At 44.7% G+C, this 24,110-nt stretch overlaps 1 protein-coding gene across 1 annotated transcript; it reads right to left on the bottom strand.

Moving 5' to 3' along the window:
- Window positions 1-3,959: 3,959 nt before the first annotated feature.
- LOC120985875 (tRNA pseudouridine synthase A-like) lies at window positions 3,960-23,712 on the bottom strand. The gene is made up of 6 exons (XM_040414074.1): window positions 23,658-23,712; window positions 16,951-17,053; window positions 12,644-12,796; window positions 9,952-10,086; window positions 4,880-4,985; window positions 3,960-4,773 (listed from the first exon to the last, which is right to left on the bottom strand). Exons 1-6 carry the CDS (start codon window positions 23,663-23,665, stop codon window positions 4,130-4,132), a joined length of 1,149 nt encoding a protein of 382 aa, XP_040270008.1. The 5' UTR covers window positions 23,666-23,712; the 3' UTR covers window positions 3,960-4,129.
- Between the last annotated feature and the right edge of the window lie 398 nt (window positions 23,713-24,110).

Raw genomic sequence — 24,110 nt, 5'->3', positions numbered from 1 at the left:
TTCCGCAAAAAGATAGGACAAGTTCTATCTTTTTACGGAACGGAACACCACAGAAGCACTCCGTAGTGCTTCCGTTCACTGCTTCCGTTCCGCATCTCCGGATTTGTGGACCCATTGAAGTCAATTGGTCCGCATCCGTGATGTGGAATGCACACAGAACGGTGCCCGTGTATTGCGGATACGCAATGCGACAACGGAGCCCTTACATTCGTCTGCAAGAGGCCTTATACCTTGTGTCTGTGGAAGCTCCACTCCTGGCTTTGGCTCACAATCACTGATGGAAATCACTGACCAAACACGGACGTGTGAACTAGGCCTAAAAAGAATGGGGGCTGAGCTGCAGTACCCCGGCACAGCCACTACACAGTGCACAGGGCTTTCTGTTTCCTGCGCAGGTGGCCCAAAACAGCTGAGCGGTGGGGTGCTGGAAAACCCCCTTGATGATATTGTATACTTTGTTACACAGAAAGTGATACAAAATATGTCCCCTCTTACCTTAGAGTGACAGCCTGTAGTGCGGCCGCGGTTTCCCAAGTCTCGCGCATGCGCATCACGCCGCTGAAACCCGGCTAACAGCGGCAGCAGGAGATGGGATTGCGCATTACTACAAAGCGCACCGCGCATGCGTGAGACTTAGGGAATCGCGGCCGCACTGCAGGCTGTCACTCTCAGGCAAGAGGGGACGGTTAGGTGGCGTGGTTACCTTGACATGAAGCAAGGAACCGCTGCCTCCTTGACTTCAAGCTGGCCGGCACTATAGCGCTGATGGAGAATAAAACTGCGTTTTTTTGAACTTACGCAGCATCGGACAACGGGATGAAGCATATGATTATTAACAAACTGCTGGTTACTATGAGGTACTGCTGGGGGATGTAGATGCATTTTTGAGGTGACACGTTCCCTTTAAATAGTTTTTAAATACGCAGATAGAAATCCAGTAGGAATTCCCCGTAGTCTTACGCGACTTCAGGCTCCACAGAGCCAATACATTTTAATGCTGTATGGAAACAGTATTGAAATCAGGGTATCTGAATGCATTGACTTCAGATCTATGATCCAAAGGTCGATTTGCTCAAGCCCAGTGGCAATACCAAATGTGTCTTTTTTGCCAATTTGCAAATAATTGTAATTGTCATTGTAATTATTTTTTTTAGGGGGGGCTTAATTTTTGGAAGTGTTATTAAACTTTGATTAAAGAGGACCTGTCCCCTCTCCTGACAGGTCTGTTTTAGTAACTACTTGCATTCCCCATGTAATAACGATTCTGATGCCTATTCCTGCTAGACGTTTATGGATAAAGGTACAGATGGAGTTACCGGTTAGGGGGGTGTCCCTGCACAGTCTGACAATGACAGCACTTATTGGATAGGGTCAGACTGTGCAGGGACAGCCCCCAAACTGGCAACACCCATCTGTACCTTTAGCCATAACTTTCTAGCAGGAATAAGAGAAGAATGGCACATCATAGAGTCATACGAATAGAGGCTCCAGAATAGTTATTACATGGGGAAGGCAAGTAGTTACTAAAACAGACATATCAGGAGAGGGGACAGATGGTCTTTTATTCTGCAATCAGTTGATCACATTTATAATGCTTTGCTTAGGTGTCATATGGCCATCAATGGGCTGACTGGGAGAGCCCTCCCCTCCGATGTAATGGTACATCCAAATGTGGGAAGAACCACTTAGCTTTGGACCAAAATGTATAGCTTTTTTTTTTTGACAGGTAGATGTTTTAGAATTTTACAGTGTTTAGCATTATTAGGACCAAAATCTAATTGTTTTTGGGCTATGTTCACATTGTGTTAAGGGCATTCCGATGTATACGTCATGAGGACTTCTGACGAATACCACCGATAAAATGCAGAAACGTACCCCACTGTGTAGGCATACACCGGTGACTCCTGGTGTCTGTAGTCCACCCCATCCGCATATAGGGAGAGACATCACTGCAATTACTGTAGGGCCCCCAGTATAAGCTGCGGTAGGCCTTCTTTAGTGGCGGGACCATGCAAGGTTAAGAAGATGAAGCTGGCCACTGCATAATACTGCCACCTTCTCCTGCACATCCACACCATAAACCCCACCACTGTCAGTGGAGCTATTCTCTGAGCCCTGAAGTCTTGGAAGCAGCAACTTTACATGACCAGTCTGGGTTCCTAGGGATCTTCCTATAGAGCTCCCGTGTAATGACAATCGGATCCAGATCCCAGGGCCCCTCTTCTCATGCCCAACGGGTCACCCTGTGCTCAGAAGAGGCTGTAGGTCAGGACTCCTCATAGGGGCTGGGATTTGTCTGCTACAATGCTGGGGGGTTCTCTGCTGGGGGACCCAGTGATAACTATCCATACAGTATATGGACAGGGACGTCCTGGGAGCTTCTCGGCACATAAGTTTAATGGGGGCCAGTGGTGGACATTATACGTGGCTTTTATGCCATCTGTTAAAGATAGGTATTTTTTAAATGGATGCCATTGTATGGAATAGTGAAGTCTACTATGCTATTCCATACTGTCTTTTTTTAGGTAACTGACATATACCAGCCAGTTAGACGCCAAGAAGACACTCTTTTGGCCATCTTAGTAATGTAACTCTATGGACATGTTTAGTGTGTATGTCATCGGTTTTCTGGTGTAAAAGATAAACGTAGAGGAAAAACCTTTAAAATACTGACGAAAAGTATGCGTGAAAGAGCCCTTAGTATAGTCCCTCCCCAATCCCCCAAAGCTACTCATGTGATCTAATAAAGTGACCGCATCAGAAAGGAGAACTTGTTTTAGGAATTAAAGGGGTTTTCCGAGACTTTATCACTGATGACCTATTCTCCTGGATAGGTCATCAGTATCTGATCGGTGGGGGTCCAACACCTGGGACCACTGCTGATCAGCTGTTTGAGAAGGCACTGGCGTTCCTGTGAGTGCTGCTGCCTTCTCCATGTTTACCAAGCACAGAGCCGTACATAGTATATCGGCTGCGCTTGGTATCGCGCTCAGCCCCATTCACTTCTATGGGGCTGAGCTGCTCCTAGGCCACGTGACAGATGAACATGTCGTCACTGGCCTAGGAAAAGCTGAGAGAAGGCCGCAACGCTACTGCGAGTGCCACTGCCTTCTCAAACAGCTGATCGGCGGGGGGTCCAGGGTGTCGGAGCCCCACTGATCAGATACCAATGACCTATCCTGAGGATAGGTCATCATTTATAAAGTCTCAGAAAACCCCTTTAAGTCTTAAAACAAGTTCTCCTTTCTGATCACATGAGTAGCTTTGGGGGATCGGGGAGGGACTATACTAAAGGCTCTTTCACACACACTTTTCTACAGTATTTTAATATGCTTGTGCAAACCGCCATGCTTTTCTAGTGTTGTTAAAGGCACTTTTTACAAGCCGTTTTTGGTGGCATTTTTACTTAGTGACCTTTTGTAAAAATGTTTTTTTCGGGCATTTTTGAAGTTTCATAGAAAAACCTATGGTAAGAAAAAAGCCATACCGAGACCAAGCTACCATTTGGAACAAAACCACAAATAAAAAAACTGTTTGTCGATTTCTTCTAAATTTTATGATAGACTTTAAACATCTCAATGTGAAAGACGCTGCTGAAAATGTCATGCAAGACTGTCAAGACGCATTGCGTGAATCCAGCCATGCCGTTTGGGTTGGCAGCAATGTTTTTTTTTTTTGTTTCTTTGTTGCTGGTTTAATACAGAATCGGACAGAAAAAAAACTTCATATGGATGTACGGTGGAGACCCCATGAATCTCTATAGCAAGCCTATTACTGCTCAGTAGAGAAGTCAATTGGCCGTGAGCACTAAAGAAAAACTTCATGCATTGACATTTAAATGGTCATACTCGTCTCTCGCTCTGGGCCATGTATTGCAGCCGATGGTAACAGCTGACCCCCACGGGTCCAAGCAGCCGCCCCTGGCATACTGAAGTCATTTGATGATCGGATTTCACAGAAGACGGGCTAAATTACTGAAACATGGAAAGATCTGAAAGGTTTTTATCTAGCAGTTAAATAAATATGTTTATACCAAAAAAACTGAAACATATTCATAATTTATACAATTCTAAGTTATAAATAAAAAATCTGCCCATGTCTTATTTTATATTAAAAGAATGTGTATTCACTAAACATTCTGCTGCAACCAGGAAGAAATGGAAAGATCTCGAAGTTCACCCTCAATAATGACCGGCATGATCTTCTCCTCCCTGAAGGCTTCAACTGCAGGCAAAAACTCTTCCCAGGTAACTGTACGGGTGGACTGACTGCTAAGGCAACGTCGGTTATGGCCGTCAAAATGTGTGCACTCCAAAACCAACCCTAATGCTGGAGCCAGGGGGAGGTTCATCTTTTTTCCTTGCACTGACTGAGGAAGAAGCTCAGGTGTAACAGCCCCTTTCACCACGGCTATGATAAGACCAACCATTTTACGGATCTGGTGTAGCATGAAGCTTTGTCCTGTAATTACAATTCGTGCAAATTCCACGCCGTGGCGGACAAACGGCTCCGAGCAGGAGATTGTGTACATGTGCCTACGGGCGCTGGGGTCATCCGACAATTTGCCTCTTGTGAAGTTGTGGAAATTGTGTGTTCCTTTATAGAAAGAAAGAAGTCCGTTGACGTGGTGGAAGTCTTCTTGGGACAAACGGAAGTTGGAGTCAGGAGCAGAGCTGGCACTCCTCGACAAAGCAAATGTGGGCAGTGTGTACGAATAGGTCCGGGCATCACACATGATTTTAGCATTGAAGCCCTTGGTCGCTCTTTTTACACCTGGGTACAAACAAGAAAAAAAGAAAAAATAGTTAGTGCTATAGTGAACTAACTCACTGCGATAAGAAGAATATTTGTTGGATTTGAGATGACTTGGTTTTACTACCTAGGACACGGATTTCCGGGGGCAGGTAAGAGTTGATAACCTCCACAGGATTTGCACAGTAGTCAAATAGTCTTACGGAGATAACTTGAGCCAAAGCAGAAACTCCCTAGCGAACAAACAATACAAAAAAAAAGAAAAAAATATTACTTTGAATTCTTTGTTCTAGAGATTATATACAAGAGGCCTTAGGCTACTTTCACACCTGCGTTCAGGTGTCCGCTCGTGAGCTCCGTTTGAAGGGGCTCACAAGCGGCCCTGAACGCAGCCGTCCGGCCCTAATGCATTCTCAGTGGAGGCGGATCCACTGAGAATGCATCCGCCTGCCAGCGCTCAGCCTCCGCTCAGTGAGCGGACACCTGAACGCTGCTTGCAGCGTTCGGGTGTCCGGCTGGCCGTGCGGAGGCGAGCGGATCCGTCCAGACTTACAATGGAAGTTAATGGGGACGGATCCGCTTGAAGATGACACCATATGGCTCAATCTTCAAGCGGATCCGTCCCCCATTGACTTTCAATGTAAAGTCTGAACGGATCCGCTCAGGCTACTTTCACACTTAGAAATTTTTCTAAGTAATAATGCAGACGGATCCGTTCTGAACGGATGCAAACGTCTGCATTATAGGAGCGGATCCGTCTGAGCAGACATCAGACGGACCCGCTATGAACGCTAGTGTGAAAGTAGCCTAATGCATCTCAAACACCAAGGTGAAGTTCCAGTACAAGTCCAGGTTCTGGGTTAAGTTCCTGCAATGAGAAGCACCTGTAGTGCAACCGAGAACCGTTTTTTACTCAGGTCTTCCAAACGCTAGCTTTTCGTTGACATCAGGAATAGTATGAAATCATGTAAATACAAGATTATGCGATGTCACATCAGTACTGGCATGAACGTAATGCATCATCACACGCGTACAACCTGGGCAATGAAGAACACAAAAGTACAGTACACTGTGATTCTGTAACAAGCCCTTCCTTGGGGTTTTCCTTGTTGCTGAGTTTCTCCCTAGAGAAGCCAAGTGGCGTACATCCATTTCTCCTAGCGGACGATCAGAGTTTAGCTTTTTTTCCCCCAAAACTGTTCTAAGAAAATAAAAACTTAAAGGGGTATTCCCATCTCACCACTTTGGTCTTCTGCTGCCTACTTTTTCTCTTCCTTGTTCCCCATTCTCTGAAACTATGTGGGCAGCACGCTTCCCCTTCTATCACATGATATGTGCGCTCTCCCGATGCTGCTACATGAACTATACCAGTACAAGATGCTGCTCCTGGTCATACCTGACAAATGGCTTTGTGTGTGTTTAGTCAGGAGGAGGCCAGGAGAACTGGGCGCTGCACAATCACCAGAGTTATCTGCAGCCCTGGAGTTATGCGTGTGATAGCTCAGTTGACTTGTAGTAGAAGTTCTTCAGACTGGGAGATGTTATCTGGGAGCAGCTCTCAGGTTTCTGCTACTGTGTGTGGAGCACTTCTTATCTCTCCCTTCTTACCTTATTCAGACCATGACTGAAGATTACAGCACTGCTCATCCCGGCTGAGCGACATGTGCTGTAATTCCTCTGCTGCACCCCTCAATGGCAGAGGAGGGTGATATGTTCAAGTCTAAGGAGGTAGGAGGGCTGTGGTGGGAGATTTTCTTGTAACAGTGTCTGAGCTGCCCATTGTGTCCCTGGAGCTCCGTTCTGTGAGGAGGTAGCAGAGGCTCCCCTAGGTACCTGCACAGTAGAGCAGCAATATAGAACGGCTTCACAGATTGCACCTGGAAGCCGGCCGTTCACTTCTACAGCACAGTGACCGTCCTGGGAGCTACTGTAATGGGCAAGCACTGCGCGGTCCCGGTGGCCTGGCCAGACACATAGAAACAAGGACAGAGGCATTTGCGCCAGCGTGGCCACCACTCTAGCAGCGCAATGATGTTGCCGTAACTAATGGAGAAGAGAATCATAGAAGGGGAAGTAGGAGGGGTACCTGGCAAACATATAGTTTAACTATGATCTTCAAGATGAGAATACCCCTTTAACTTTGTAGTAGGGATAACAAGCAGACTATCTGTGAAAAATGCAACATGACCAGAATAAAACCATGAATGTTAGGGTGGTTTCACACAGAATTTTTATTTTTTTTGCCAAAACCAGAAGTGGATTCAAAAGAAACGGGAATGTGCCACAGATTCAAGATTTGGTGGGTTACATAAAGGGGTTGTTCGCTTTATTCATATTGATGACCAACCTTTAGGACCTGGCACCCTGCCGATCAGCTGTTTGAAGAGAAGGCCGCACTCGTGGGAGTGATGCCTTCTCTTCATTGTTTACCTGCTCACCATCGCCGTCCCAAAAGTAAGCCGCCCCATTCACTCTATGGAACGGCTCCTTCCTATACACTTGAATCCATAGGCCATCAAGATAAATAAAGCAGACAATCCCTTTAAGTGGGAGTGTTCCTTATGTCCTCCTTTGCAACAAATTTATAATATGATAACAAATATGCAACCGAAATTTTACACTGTATTGTAAAAATGTTTTTTGTTGGTTGTGTACCGTATATTAAATTAGAAATAAAATCTTTAAAAAAAAAGGAATGGGGAATGTAAAGGAAGGACTCTGGCTCAAAAAAGTGCATCAAAAACTGCAGTAGAGTTTTTTCAAAAACCGCTGTGCCCCAAATGTACTAAGCCTGTAAAAGGCATAAGCTTACACCAGCTGTCTGGACCTGCACCACATTTCTCCCAGCGGCTCAGGCCGGAGGGTACATGTGCTGCAGGGATAGACACTTTGAGCCCGTCCCATTTTCCACCATGCTCCTCACTCTTTCCAATAAACTTTTCTCCCTTGTTGAGCACATCAGAAAAAAGTGTAGATGCCTGTGATGAGAACATAGTCCTACCACTTTACAAGTCGCTAGTCAGACCACACATGGAGTACTGTGTACAGTTCTGGGCTCCTGTGAACAAGGCAGACATAGCAGAGCTGGAGAGGGTCCAGAGGAGGGCAACTAAAGTAATAACTGGAATGAGGCAACTACAGTACCCTGAAAGATTATCAAAATTAGGGTTATTCACTTTAGAAAAAAGACGACCGAGGGGAGATCTAATTACCATGTATAAATATATCAGGGGTCAGTACAGAGATCTATCCCATCATCTATTTATCCCCAGGACTGTAACTGACGAGGGGACATCCTCTGCGTCTGCATAGAAGAGGATTCTTTACGGTAAGAGCAGTGAGACTATGGAACTCTCTGCCTGAGGAGGTGGTGATGGTGAGTACAATAAAGGAATTCAAGAGGGGCCTGGATGTATTTCAGGAGCGTAATAATATTACAGGATATAGCTACTAGAGAGGGGTCGTTGATCCAGGGAGTTATTCTGATTGCCTGATTGGAGTCGGGAAGGAATTTTTTATTCCCCTAAAGTGGGGAAAATTGGCTTCTACCTCACAGGTTTGTTTTTTTTTGCCTTCCTCTGGATCAACTTGCAGGATGACAGGCCGAACTGGATGGACAAATGTCTTTTTTTGGCCTTATTTACTATGTTACTATGTTACCCTATATTCACTAAATTGTGCCATTTTGTGTCATAGGGGCAAGAAGGCCCATGGTAGAGAAATAGTTTTAGACCCACCATAAAGAAGACAAGATGTACAGCACTGTGCAACCTCCTGTCATCACAGGTTATAGGATAATACCTACAGAACCTTTTAGGCAGCAGTGATGTGGAGGGCTGGGGGAAGCCAGTAATGTAGAACTGGCGTAGTTGCCCATAGCAACCAATCAGATTCCACCTTTCATTTTCCAAAGGAGCTATGAAAAATGTGAAGTGGAATCTGATTGGTTGCTACGGGCAACTACGCCAGGTCTACTTTACACCAGTTTGATAAATCTCCCCCATTGCCTCTGGTTTACAAGATACGACTGCTCCACCTAGTTTGAATGCCTTTAGCACAGGGGTATTATAATCACAGCGTCTTTACAGCTTAGAGAGGTCCGGTCACCTCTCCTGAAATGTCTGATTTAGTAACTACTTGCATTCCTATGTAATAACAATTCTAGAGCATCTTTTCTTCTGACGCTATGTTAGAAAAAAGGGTCAACGTAGTACAGGGATCAGCAACCTTCGGCACTCCAGCTGTTGTGAAACTACAATTCCCAGCATACTCCATTCATTTCTTTGAGAGTTCTGAGAAGAGCAGAGCAAATATGCATGCTGGGAGTTGTAGTATCACAACAGCTGGAGTGCCGAAGGTTGCCTACCCCTGACGTAGTAGATACCAGGAGCATTCAGAACCAGATTTTAAAGAGACTGTACACTACACCAGGTAACCAGCTGAAGAGGAATACTGAACATGAAACGTCACCACACAAAAAAAAAATACATAAACGTCAAAGTATGTATAAAAACATGATTTACAGATAATTTTAATACATAATTAAGCCTTAAAGGGTTTCTGTCACCAGAATTAACCCTATTAAACTAGCTGATATTAGCGATGTGCTAATGTCAGCTGAACCTAACTAGCCTATTCCTACTTTTATCTATGCTCCGTTACTCCAGAAATATAAAACGTTTATAATATGTTAATTAGCCTCAAGGTGCAGGGGGGGGGGGGGGGGGGGCGTTGTTCCTGCTCCTCGAGGCTCCGTTCTCCCACCTCTAGCCACGCCCTGCTACACTAGATTGACAGGGCCAGGCAGCGTTGGTCTCCTACTTCCGGCCCTGTCTGCCGTGTAAATCTTGCGCCTGCGCCTTCAGTATTCGGCGCAGGCGCAGTGAGTAAAGGGCGCTCGCACCGAATACTGAACGGCACGAGAATTCCCTAGTGCACAGGGCCGGCAGTTGGAGGTGAAGACTGCCTGGCCCTGTCAATCTAGTGTAGCAGGGTGTGGCCAGAGGTGGGAGAACGGAGCCTCGAGGAGCAGGAACAACGCCCCTCCCCCCTGCTCCTAGAGGCTAATTAGCATATTATATATATTTATTAAAAGTAGGAATAGGCTGGTTAGGTTCAGCTGACATTAGCACATCGCTAATGTCAGCTACTTTAATAGGGCTAATTCTGGTGACAGAAACCCTTTAAAAAACTACTCACCTTGTCTGTGCGGGCACAACGCTGAAATCGCACGCGCTTTAAGTCAGTAGAGCAAATCTCAGGAATACATTGTGCCTTTACAAGGGCAGAAACTATTTGTCCTTCAATAGTTGGCAAAGGAATTGAGTTATTTATCTGCAGAAAACCAAATAAAATACATAAACTTCACATTTCTATAACAATTCATAATCACAATAAGCATGAACGCTGTTATATATATATATATATATATATATATATATATGACTAGTGTTAGGGATCGTCTCTTTTCAGGGGGTCACATTCACAGATATCTTCGCAGACACAATTATAATGTCCAAACTCTTGCTTTATTTCAGACACTTTAGCAAAGCACAGGTTAAGAAGTCGCAGCTTCAACTTATCACGTGTGACATCCACACAAAATAACAAATCCTTCCCCGGCTAGGCTCTAACTCAGGCATCCTCAAACTGTGGCCCTCCAGCTGTTGTAAAACTACAACTCCCACAATGCCCTGCTGTAGGTTGATACCTGTAGGCTGTTCGGGCATGCTGGGAGTTGTAGTTTTGCAACAGCTGGAGGGCCGCAGTTTGAGGATGCCTGCTCTAACTAAACACATAAGCGTATCCCTTACTCACCTAGAGAGCCCTGTTCACACATGGAACACAAATGCGGCTTTCCTCAGCCATTCAGTTCAGCAACCTCAAGGCTGTGACACTTCAATACCTTTGGGGGGATCGTGGCCCAGTAGTCCTCCCGACTCTGGCCTCATGATCCTTGTTCACAGGCATCACCACGTCCCCCAAAGTTCAGGCTATCGCCTAGCCTCGTGGCCCCTCAGCCCACCCGGCTGAGACCACTCACACAGAGCCTCACCAGGCCTCTGCTGCACACAGACTCTTCAGAGTGAGACACACCCAAGATCCAGTAGCAGGATTAAATAGTATCCCTGGACATGAGCATGCCCTAAGTCCCGGACTGGAACCTGGGGAAACAACCCCTTAGGCCCCTTTCACACGGGCGAGTTTTCCGCGCGGGTGCAATGCGGGAGGTGAACGCATTGCACCCGCACTGAATCCGGACCCATTCATTTCTATGGGGCTGTTCACATGAGCGGTGATTTTCACGCATCACTTATGCGTTGCGTGAAAATCGCAGCATGTTCTATATTCTGCGTTTTTCACGCAACGCAGGCCCCATAGAAGTGAATGGGGTTGCGTGAAAATCGCAAGCATTCGCAAGCAAGTGCGGATGCGGTGCGATTTTCACGCACGGTTGCTAGGAGACGATCGGGATGGAGACCCGATCATTATTATTTTCCCTTATAACATGGTTATAAGGGAAAATAATAGCATTCTGAATACAGAATGCAAAGTAAAATAGCACTGGAGGGGTTAAAAAAAATAATAAAATCATTTAACTCACCTTAATCCACTTGCTCGCGTAGCCCGGCATCTCCTTGTGTCTCCTTTGTTGAAGGACCTGTGATGACGTCACTCCGGTCATCACATGGTACGTCACATGATCTTTTACCATGGTGATTCACCATGGTAAAAGATCATGTGACGTACCATGTGATGACCGGAGTGACATCATCACAGGTCCGTCAACAAAGGAGACACAAGGAGATGCCGGGCTACGCGAGCAAGTGGATTAAGGTGAGTTAAATGATTTTTTATTTTTTTTTAACCCCTCCAGTGCTATTTTACTTTGCATTCTGTATTCAGAATGCTATTATTTTCCCTTATAACCATGTTATAAGGGAAAATAATACAATCCACAGAACACCGATCCCAAGCCCGAACTTCTGTGAAGAAGTTCGGGTTTGGGTACCAAACACGCACGATTTTTCTCACGCGAGTGCAAAACGCATTACAATGTTTTGCACTCGTGCGGAAAAATCGCGGGTGTTCCCGCAACGCACCCGCACATTTTTCCGCAACGCCCGTGTGAAAGAGGCCTTAATGTTCACATTGCCACAGGTGCTATTACACGGGTGCTGCCGAGCCACTTTTAAATCTCATGAAAATGACAAAGATTTCCCTCAGAGGGGTTGCTACGCCAGTATTTACCATAAATTTAAATTTTTTACGGTCACTTGGACCAGGCGTATTTTTGCAGCTCCTCTGACTAGTATTATTAAAACTCAATTTTATTCCAATTTTTTAAAAACCAACATATTACTTGGGAACATGTTTAAAACTTCAGGAGTAACAGATTCAGGGTCGATTGCCAAGTCTCCATGTACTTCTTATACCTCTTGTACCTAGATATTCCTAGTGTTTTAAATCATCTGGTTATGAAACATCTCTTATTTCAGAGAATTGTTAATGGGCACCCTGACTAACTCCTGCCTAAAACTCAAAACCTGTGTCCCTACATGTTTCGCCATGTAGGGACACAGCTTTTAATCTCAGGCTCAGCAGTTTGTTTTCTATATTTCGAGGAATTATCCAAGCACCAGAAGAGAAGTCACAGCTGGAGGACAGCCGATTGCGTCAATTTATTAAAACTGCTACAAAGGAGAAATGGAGGAGCTGCTCATGGCAACCAATTAGATTGCAGCTCTTTCATCTGGCAAATATAAGTAGAGCGCTAAAAGGTTGCTATGGGCAACTCCTCCACGTCCTAGTTTTGGTACATTTCCACCAGTGGTTGTGCAAATGCATGATGCAGTCGTGTCCTAGACACAGATGCACAGTAGAGCCTTACCTGCATGCCATGATACCCAGAGCCACAGTAAACCAGCTGTATAGAATGCTTCTTTTTTGGAATTCTGGGTAGATTCTCTGCAAAAGCTTTAGGCTCCTCTTCATCTTCTTCCAGTAACTTCTTTTCAAATGCATTACTTGTAATTGTATTTATCTGAATAAAAAAAAAGAAACATAACACTTGAGAGCTCCATGTATCACCGCAGACAGCAGTCCACATGGGTGTCGCTACTGTGTGCGCAGCATTAGAAACGGCAGACACACACTCACTTTATACCTCACACGGTCAGCAGTGACAACCTTCTGAATGCTATATTAGACAAGGAATTTACACTTAGACATTCCCTTAAAATGGACCTGTCACCACAATGTTATAGAGCAGGAGGAGCTGAGCAGATTGGTATAGTTTTGTGGTAGAAGATTCATTGCTATGGCTTAAAGGGTCATTCTGGCGATTTCACGTAGTTAAAGCATATCTGAATTTTCAATAAAAGTTTGCTTAATGGTTGTGCTTCTTTGTACAATCATAACTGTGAAGGGATAAGTCTTTTTTCAGCCTAATTTTCCCCCTCTTCAGCTGCACAGCTAGATTAATTTCTCTCACAAGCAGGGAGTGTATTCCTTCTGTGAAATCTGCCAGGACTGTAATGCTGTGATATACTTCCCACTAAGTTTGTTTTCAGCTCACACAATAGATAAGGACATAGAGATCACAATTACAGAAAGGCAGGAGGCTTCTGTGAATTCAGAAGCAGTATAGAAGCAGTTATTTTATCAGGCTCAGGATCTCAGCTAGCTCTGACAGGCCCCTATTTCCTCTCAGCCGTCTTCTGTGTCTGTTACTAAGGACGGATCTAGCTTGACAACAGGCAGTGGACAGCAAATTAGGTGAAAGTGAGACCCCTAGTGGCCATGACTTTACTAACTTTTTCGGGTGAATGCAAGCATATTTTTTAAACTAAGTGATTTAACAAATGTTATATTTACACCATTCTCTAGTAAATCAAATCAAATAGTGTGAAAGTACAGTGACTCTTTAAGGATAATAGTTAGGGATAACTATTAGGGCTTTTTCACACGAGCGGATCCAGTGTGTGGAATCCGCTGCGTGAAAGAATGCCAAGCCCCGCTCCGGACAGTAGAGACACGGAGCAGTAACATGACTGATAATGCTCTTTGCCTCTCTGTGATCTTTTTACTACAAAATCACAGCGAGATAAAGTTGTCACTGTGTTTTTGTAGTAAAAAGATCAGAGAGGCAAACAGCATTATCAGTCATGTTACTGCTCCGTGTCTCTGCTGTCCGGAGCGGGGCTTGGCTCTCTTTCACGCATCGGATTCCATGCGCAGCATCCGCTCGTGTGAAAGAGCCCTTAAACTGAGGAAGGTCTGACTGCAGGGACCCACAGTTATCCTGAGAATGGGGACTCTCAAAATGAATGGAGCAGCAGGTCGAGCATACAGTATACACTGCTACTTCATTCATCTCTATTGGACTGCATTTGCGTTTGTACTCCGCTATCTCTGGTAGTCCCATAGAGATGAATGGTGTGAAACTGGGCATGACTGACCTGCCGCTCCATTCAATTTGGAGGTCCTTGCAGGGTACGGGGTCCTTGTTTTCATGATCTGTGTGGGTACCTGCAGTGAGAGCCTTACCAATCTTATAGTTATCCCTATTATGTGGATAAAGGTTAACTAGAAACAATCAGAACACCCGTTTAATTCTAGGATATGCGATAATATTCTGATTGCGCTATGGTCCCTTCACAGTTTTTCATTCTCATAATCAGCCTTGTCGCAGAGGTAAACCCAGATTCAATCAGAATGTTAAGGTATCTCCTGGCAATAGGCCACAACATTTAAAATGGTTTCCTGGGACAAGAATAGGACATGTTCTATTTTTTTGCGGAGCCGCGGACCGGAAGTTCGGGGCCAAGGAACGGAAGTGCGGATGTGGACAACACACTGTGTGCTGTCCGCATCTTTTCCGGCCCCATTGAAAATGAATGGGTCCGCACCCGTTCCTCATAATTGCAGAACGGATCCAGACCATTCAAACAGACTTCTGAAAGGAGCCTAAGTGTGTATACATAGATAGCTTTCAGTCACTGATAGTTGTACACGGGGGAGGCGAGATTAGTGGTTGATAGCATTCTCTGTGTAAGGCGTCCTGCACATGAACGTGTGCTCCCCGTGGCCGTGCTTTAATGGGTCCGCGATCCGCCCGTTACGCAAAAAGATAGGACATGTTCTATCTTTTTGAGGAACGGAAGTACGGGACGATACCCCACGGAAGCACTCCGTAGTGCTTCCGTAGGGTTCTGTTCCATGCTTCCGTTCTGCACCATTCCGCATCATCGGATTTGCGGACCCATTCAAGTGAATGGATCCGCATCCGTGATGCGAAATGCCCACAGAACGGCGCCCGTGTATTGCGGATCCGCAATGCGGCCACGGAGCACACACGTTCGTGTGAAAGAGGCCTAAGTGTGTATACATAGATAGCTATCAGTCACTGATAGTTGTACACGGGGAGGTGAGATCAGTAGTTGATAGCATTCTCTGTCTAAGTGTGTGTACATAACTGTCAGTCACTGATAACTGTACACAGGGGAGGTGTTATCAGTGATTGATAGCATTCTCTGTGTAAGTGTGTATACATACATAACTGTCAGTCACTGATAACTGTACACAGGGGAGGTGTTATCAGTGATTGATAGCATTCTCTGTGTAAGTGTGTATACATAGATAGCTGTCAGTCACTGATAGCTGTACATAGGGGAGGGGTTATCAGTCATTGATACCATTCTCTGTGTAAGTGTGTATACGTTACTGATAGTTGTACACAAGGAAAGTTTTATCAGTGATTGATAGCATTCTCTGTGTCAGTGTGTATACTTAGATGTCAGCCACGGATAGTTGTGCATGGGTTGCCATGTTATCAGTGACTGACACATACACACACCAACACAGAGAATGCTATCAATCACCAAAAAAAGATGCCCCCCCAGTGTACAATTAAGCTCAGAAAGAGCTGAGATTTATATGTATAAATTACAAATGTCACTGAATCTTTTTCCGACACAGCATCAATCTGCTGAGCCCCTCTTGCGCCATTACATGCTGCTTGCAGATTGCACTGCATTTCATGGTGACAGGCTCTCTTTAAATCTTGATATTTCAATATCTGAACAGTGTAGGAGGGGGGAAGGGGGGGGGGGGGGGTCTGAAACCCGCCACTCCAGTCAATCATGTGTTTGAAGGGTATATCAAGCAAACCGCCATATATTGTATAACAGCTGTGCTTGGTATTGCAGCTCAATCTCCTTCACTTGAAAAGGATTGTGCTACAGGAAGGCCATGTGACCGATGAACGTGACATCACAGGCTGAGGAAGAGGCCGCAGTGCTTGTCCGAGCTTTAACCGTGTAGGATGTAGGGCACTCTAGTAGGGTCTTATCCTGTATATAAGGAGTAATACAGCTTGGCACTGAATGCTTGACAATTTATTGATATAGCAATCCAAAGTAGTACACAATAAGTATGTACAATGACGTATATATTGATTGTGTACTACTTTGGATTTCTAGATCGATCATTTGTCAAGCAGTCACCAATCTCTTTCAATCGTTAAAGCGATTCTGTCGGCAAGATTACGCATATAGAACTAATTACATGTTAGCGGAGGTCTCCTATCGCCTGTCAGAAATACACCAGTATGTCATTTATGATGCTGTAGTTTTGCTGAAAAAAATGATTTTATATGTACGCAAATCACCTGTGAAAAGATCCCAAGGGTCTGTCCTAACCATCAGTGGAGCCCAGCAACTCCCCTCATCCTCAACACCCCACCTGGCATCTCCGACATCATTCTGAGGCTACACTGTAATGTCACCTAAGCGCCCACATGGTCTCCCATTCCTAAAGCCATCCCTAAAGCTGGGAGGGGAAACTGTGTGGGTGCTTAGGTGAGAAACGCTCACGCATGAGGGGACTTGTGGATGAGGGGAGTTGCTGGGCTCACTCGGCCTGGGTGCGGCTAGGCTCCACTGACGGTTAGGGTCGCCCCTTGGGCTTATTTCACAGGTGATTTGCATATATATCAATCGTTTTTCAGTAAAACTACAGCAATCAAAGGTCACATACCGGTGAGATCTGCAATAACGTGTGATCAGGTCTATGTGCGTAATCTTGCTGACAGAATCCCTTTAAACAGTAGGCGTGCCAGGGGTCGGACGCCCACTGATCAGATTAGGATGACCTCCCCTTAATGATAGAAATACCACTAAGAGACCGTTACGGTACCTGGTAGGAAAAACTGGCTGGCGTGCTTGAAAAGCGGAGAATGGAGTTTCTGCAAATTCTCCTTGAGAGAGCACCCAGCAGCGTTATTTCTTTCATCTTCTTTCTGGTTAAATGTGAGAAATACAAAGCCTGAGGTTAAGGACAAAAACATGACCGCTCAGTAGCTCTACTGGATTTCATGGTCTCCTCAGTGGAAGAAGAGAACCTCACTGCAACATTAACCCTTCCAGCCCTCCACAAATACTTTCTAAAGACCGGCGTTTCAAAAGTCCATCGGAGCGAGATGAGCCAAATTTATTAAGAGGTGCAGGCCTATTGTTACATTTGTCAAGTCTTGTGTAGATGGAGTATGCTTCGAAGGTTATCTAGACCTGCATCAGATTTATTACAGGGGCTCAGACTGGTGGTTTCTCTGACTCTATATGGCTTCACATCACGTTTTATGCCTCTGTTTGACATATATGTTACAAAAAAAAAAAGAATACAAATATGCAGCACACCACGTTCTTGTATCCTGCACATACCGGTAAAAAAAACAATGGTAAAAAAAATAATAATATATACTTTTTTTTTTTTTACAATGAAACTCTATGGTGAACGGATGCCACTGTATGGCATCAGTCTGAGGTGTTTTTTTGTATACGTTAAAAGGATGGGAAAAACGTGATGTGAACCTACCTTTACTTTGACACTGATTTTTACGTCAGAATTGTGGCGCAATTTTGGCGCATCTTAGGCTCCGTCCCTTTTCAAATAAAGTCCTAACCCTTGTTGAGCACGTGGGGGAAAAGTGTACAAACACCACTTTTTAGACAGATTTTGGAGCAGACATTACTTTGAGCCAGGGTGCCAGAAACTGAATGTTACGGCAGGATCTGGGCTGGTGTAAATTTCAGTTGTCATTTCCGCCAGTTTTCTGGCATAATATAAAGTGGGTTAGGAGGCCCCATACACTATCTGTAACAGTGCTGTAAGCATCAGAAAACATCAACAAGGTGTGCGTTTTTGTGCAAAGTGCTGTTCGCGCCAAAAAATTGCGCCTTTTGTATGGCAGAAAATTGGAATGCAAAGAAATACAAGCTCTTTGGGCACGTATTTGATGAAACGTGTGTTGGGCCCATCTACCAGGCGTCAAGGTGGCTTCTGCAGATGGGTCCACTAATATTCTGCCTCTCCTGGGCTTGACTAGGCCTACAATGTTCAGGGCGGTGTAGGAACCAGCTACATATGTACTCTGCTCAGAAGCCCCAGGCAGATGGGCGGGGAGTGCTCAATCTAATAGAGGCAGCTACCCTCAATATATACTACAAGAAAATTTAGTCAAGCACATTCATAGTCGCAGGTGCAAATCCATAAAGCTTGCGAGCAGGAAGCAAACAAAAAAAGGTATGGCAGCGACTATGAATGTGCCTGTCTAAGTTTTCTTGTAGTATATATTGAGGGTAGCTGCCTCTTTTAGATTGAGCACTCCCCGCCTATCTGCCTGGGGCTTCTGAGCAGAGTATAAGGCTAGGGCTACATGACTACATTTGTCGCACGACAATTTTCATAATGATAGTCTATGGTGTCGCACTGCGACATGCGAGACAGTCGCAAAAGACCCATCCAAAACGGATTTTTCTGCGACACCATAGACTATCATTATAAAAATTTCAGCGTGACACATGTTGCAGTGTAGCCCTAGCCTAAATGTAGCTGGTTCCTACACCGCCCTGAACATTGGAGGCTTAGTCAAGCCCAGGAGAGGCAGTTCTGTTACCCTAAGTTCACACTTGCGCGTTTTACAGCGCGTTCGAACACGCTGTAAAACGCATAACCGATGCAAGCCAATGCTTCCCTATGGGGCTGGTTCACATTTTCGCGTTTTACAGCGCGTTCGAACGCGCTGAAAAACGCCCGACGCATAAACAAGTTCTTGAGCTTCTTTGGGGCGTTTTGTCGCGCATTTGCGGCCATAGGACACTGCTGTCAATCACACAAACGCGCGTAATACACGCGTTGACTATGGACAAAAACGCGCATTAAACGCGCATATCAAATACGCTCAGGTCTGAACCCAGTGTTAGTGTTAGGGACCCATCTGCAGAAGTCACCTTGATGCCTGGTTGATGGGCCCGACACACATTTCATCAAAAATGTGTGCAAAGAGCCAGTAGGTAGAATACCACTTTCATTTAGAGTAATCCCTATTTCCCAGTTTTATTGTTTTTATTTGAGATGTTGCGCTGCCATACTTGTTTTTGTTTGCTTCCTGCACGCTAGCTTTATGGATGTGCACCTGCGACTATGAATGTGCTTGTCTAAATTTTCTTGTAGAAAATTGAAATACAGCTTTAGTTAGAGGGCTTGTCCATTTTCCTATATTGATAACTAGGGAGCTCCGTACAGTATTAGAATGTATTGGCTCCGATGAGCCGAAGTTATTGCTTCGTGAAGTCTAGCGAGACTTTGCGCAATAACTTCATAAATTAATTTGTACTGTAAAAAACCATTTCCCGAACTCTGGTTTAGTTCCAAGTGGTACCCTGGAACCGAACTGGAGTTCGGGAAATGTTTTTTTACAGTACAAATTAATTTATGAAGTTAGTACGCAAAGTCTTGCAAGACTTCACGAAGCAATAACTTCGGCTCATCGGAGCCAATACATTCTAATACTGTACGGAGCTCCTGCTCTGTTACAGTAATAGAACGAAGTTCGATTTGCTCATCTTTATTGATAACCTATCCTCAGGATAAGTCATCAATATCAGATCGGTGGGGTGCTTGGAGGTGATCAGCGGTTTGAAGAGAAAGCAGCACTCTCGTTGATATTGCAGCAGCGAGCAAGTGTAATGACAGCATCCCCATTCCAGTCACTTGAATGGGAAGGAGTATAACTACAACTGCTCTTTCCATTCAAGTAAATGGGATGGAGGAGCTATAATTACACTGCTCGCCACCCTAATATCCGTGGTGAGCAGGTATATAGCAAAGATCAAACAGCTAACCGGAGGGGTGTCGGGAGTCGAGCGCCCACTGATCTAATATTAATGACTAGAGATGAGCGAAGCAACTTCGGAAGCTACATCAGAAGCCGCTTCGCTAAGAAATTTGTTATAATACTGTACGGAGATACGTGTCTGTACAGTATCAGAATCTATGGGCTCCAATGAGCTGAAGTATCCTGAGGATAGCCCATCAATATACAGTAGGAAACCGGACAGCCCCTTTAAATATACACCAAAACGTCCAAATAGAAGGAGGGGGTTAAAGGAGCTCTATAGGATGCATGCTCTCATTTCTCATCACGTGTGGTAAATGTAAACCCCCAACATAAGCAGCTGTACACCATGCAGGTGCATACACTGCCCAGAAGATTCTGGGTTAAACAGGTTGCATAGTTAGTTTTTTAAGTCCTGTAAGGGTACTTTCACACTTGCGGCAGAGGATTCGGGCAGGCAGTTCCATCACCGGAACTACCTGCCGGATCTGGCAATCCTGACGCAAACGGATGGCATTTGTCAGATGGATCCGGATCCGTCCGACAAATGCATTGAAATATTGCATCCGTCTCTTCGGTGTCATCCAGAAAAACGGATCCGGTATATATTTATTTTTTGCATTTTTAAAGGTCTGCGCATGCGCAGACCGCAAAACCGGATCCGTTTTGCCAGAACAATTAATGCCGGATCCGGCATTAATACATTTCAATGGAAATTAATGCCGGATCAGGCATTCTGGCAAGGGATCAGTATTTTTGGCCGGAGAGAAAACTGCAGCATGCTGCAGTATTTTCTCCGGCCAAAAAAACGTAAGAGGGACTGAACTGATGCATCCTGAACGGAATGCTCTTTATTCAGAATCCATTAGGATAAAACTGATCAGTTCTTTTCCGGTATTGAGCCCCTGTGATGGAACTCAATACCGGAAAACAAAAACGCTAGTGTGAAAGTAGCCTTAGTGTCTTCATAAAACTGTGGTGCTGTAAAGTTTGTGAACCCTTCAACATTTTCTATATTTCATAAATTTGACCTAAAACCACTTCAGATTTCCTAAAAGTAGATAAAGATAACCAAATCAAACAAATGAGTCAAAAATATTAGACTTGGTCATTTATTCAAAATGATCCAATATCACATGTCTGAGTGGTAAAAGTAAGTGAACCTTTGCTTTCAGTATCTGGTGTGACCTCTTGTGCACCAATAACTGCAACTAAATGTTTCCAGTAATTGGTAACCAGTCCTGCACATCGGCTTGGAGGAACTTAGTGCTTTTCTCCGTACAAAACCGCTTCAGCCCTGTTATGTTGGTGGTTTCCTCCCATCAACTGCTCGCTTCAGGTCTTTCCACAACATTTCTATTGGACTAAGGTCAGGACTTTGACTTGACCATTCCAAGCTTTAACCATTTATCTTGTTGCATGATCCACGTTAGGCCTCTTGCACACAAACGTAGTTTCTTTCCGTGTCCGTTCCGTATTTTTTTTTTTTGCGGACCGTATGCGGAACTATTCATTTTAATGGGTCCGCAAAAAGACAGGAAGTTACTCTGTGTGCATTCCGTGTCCGTATTTCCGTTCCGCAAAACAATAAAACATGTCTTATTATTGTCCGCATTACGGACAAGGATAGTACTGTTCTATTAGGGGCCAGCTGTTCCGTTCCGCAAAATACAGAATGCACACAGACGTGTCGTATGCAAGAGGCCTTACCGCAAGCTTCAGCTCATGGACAGATGTCCCGACATTTTTTTTTTGAATTCGCTGGTATACCGGTAATTCAGCCATCGTTGTTCTATCAATGATGGCAAGCCTTGCTGCAGGGTTTTCCTTTCTCCAAACATAACTCTTCTCATTTAAACCAGAAAGCTCTATTTTGGTCTTATCCGTCCACAAATTATTGTTTCAATAGCCTTCTGACTTGTCCAGGTGATCTTTAGCAGACTGCAGATGAGCAGCAATGTTATTTTTGGAGAGCAATGGCTTTTTCTTTGCAATCATGCCAGTATCTTCCTGATTTTGGACAAAGGCTAATGTGAGAAAAGTTTTTAATTGCTTTGAGGTTACCATGGGTTCCTGTGTGACCTTGTGGACTATTACCCACCTTGGTCTTTGAGTGATCTTTGTTGGTCGACCAATCCTGGGGAGGGTAATAATTGTCTTGAATTTCCTCCATTTGTGCACAGTATGTCTGACTGTGAATTAGTGGAGTCCAAACTCTTTAGAGATGGTTTCATAACTATTTGCAGGATGATGAGCATCAACAAATCCTCTTCTGACGTCCTCGGAAATCTCCTTTGTTCATGCCATGATACACTTCCACAAACCTATGTTGTAAATATCAGACTTTAATAGATTCCTGTTCTTTAAAGGGGTTGTCCAGTAACTATTACTTGCTGCAGGTGCACTGGGAACAGAATACTAGTAATTATTAACCGATCAGCGTCCATGTCCGATGGTTTAATATGAATAATTTACGTCTGCTGCAGGTCTGCTCACTTGCTTGCTGGTGCTCTTCTCCAAAAATGATGGAGGTTTTCGTCCATCAGCGGCCTCCATTTATTTACCTTGGAGACAGACTGCGCATGCTCTAGTGTCCCTGTCCATCTCCAATGTAAATGATTTGAGGCCGCTGGTGGACAACACCCTCCAGCATTACACATTTTCGGAGGGCAGCCCATTGCTTGAAAACACCTGACCTTTCAAATGATCTGCTAATCCTAAAGGTTCACATACTTTTACCACTCATAGACATGAAATATTGGAGCATTTCCCACAATAAATAAATGACAGGGTCTGATATTTTGGATTCCTTTGTTTGGTTATCTTTATCTTCTTTTAGGTGAGGGCTACTTGGTGACACCTGTTGCGGCCAGGATCGCTGAGCAGCAGCGATCCTATAGAAATTAATGGGATGGCTGCGGCAGTCGCAAGAGATCCGGCTGTGTTGGATTTCTTGTGCCTGACGCGGCGATCCCATTGGATTCTATGTGATCACCGCTGCTCGCGATCCTGGCCGCGACTAGTGTCGCCCTTGCCTTAGGACTTTTGTTAAAATCTGATGTCATTTTAGGCCAAGTTAATGAAATCTATATTATATAACATTTAATCAAATTTATGCAGAAATGTGGAATATTCTGAAGGGTTCACAAACTTTCAAGCATCATTGTACAAGTAAATGACTAATTACACACAGCTTGTAACAGTAAACGCTGTTATTAGGGATAGTAGCCAACAGTCCTGAATTTACAAGGACTGTCCGGGCAGTAGATAGTCCTGCCCATAAAGGGACAGTCTGCTGTAGATTTGGGGGACATCCTAGGAGCAGGGCTGCAAGCTGTGTCTATGGTGAGGGGGCACCAAGGTGAAACCCTAAACCTGGACTCCTGCAGTCACATGACCATAGGGCAGAACAGGGTCACACCCCAAGCTGAAAGCTGCATCGTCCCTAAAGAAATATACAGAGCGGCATCTGTTTCTGTATTTGATATCTTACTACACACATGCTTCTAGACAACCCCAGATACGTGTGCTGCTACTAGTTATACTGGTCTCCCGTCACAGAAAGTTCTGACAGAAGCACCGTCAGTCGCACTGGGGCATGCTGGGACCTGTAGTTCTATAATGGGTAACAGGAGTGTTTCCTTCTTCTCATCAGTTTTGAGGCAAGGAAATAATGATATTCTAGGCAGCGACATAGAAGATATAATGACTACGGAAGTGCACTTACAAGAACATATAGGAGCCAGATCCAAGCGGCTAAAGGACCTTTGATGATGTCATAGCCATGTGATCAGTCACGTGTGTGGGAGGAGTCTGCAAGCATCGGACCAGTAATAATAGAAATGGTTGTGTCACTACAGGAAGGATCCTGGACAGACAGTGATGTGTACTGTGTGGAACTACCTACAGCCTGAGCTGTGTGTGTGTGTGTAACCTGCATTCAGCTGAGCTGTGTGTGTATGTAACCTGCATTCAGCTGAGCTGTGTGTGTATGTAACCTGCATTCAGCTGAGCTGTGTGTGTATGTAACCTGCATTCAGCTGAGCTGTGTGTGTAACCTGCATTCAGCTGAGCTGTGTGTGTATGTAACCTGCATTCAGCTGAGCTGTGTGTGTGTGTGTAGCCTGCGTTCAGCTGAGCTGTGTGTGTGTGTAACCTGCATGCAGCTGAGCTGTGTATG

Source organism: Bufo bufo, chromosome 1 (assembly GCF_905171765.1).
Source record: "Bufo bufo chromosome 1, aBufBuf1.1, whole genome shotgun sequence".
NCBI classification, from domain to species: domain Eukaryota; kingdom Metazoa; phylum Chordata; class Amphibia; order Anura; family Bufonidae; genus Bufo; species Bufo bufo.
This window is presented reverse-complemented; position numbering and strand designations above follow the sequence as displayed.

Coding starts and splice junctions, on each gene's coding strand:
- LOC120985875 (XM_040414074.1), bottom strand. Junction 4,986..9,951: donor GTTGTGCCCGCACAGACAAG/GTGAGTAGTTTT, acceptor TTTGTTCGCTAG/GGAGTTTCTGCTTTGGCTCA. Junction 4,774..4,879: donor CCCGGAAATCCGTGTCCTAG/GTAGTAAAACCA, acceptor GTTTGTACCCAG/GTGTAAAAAGAGCGACCAAG.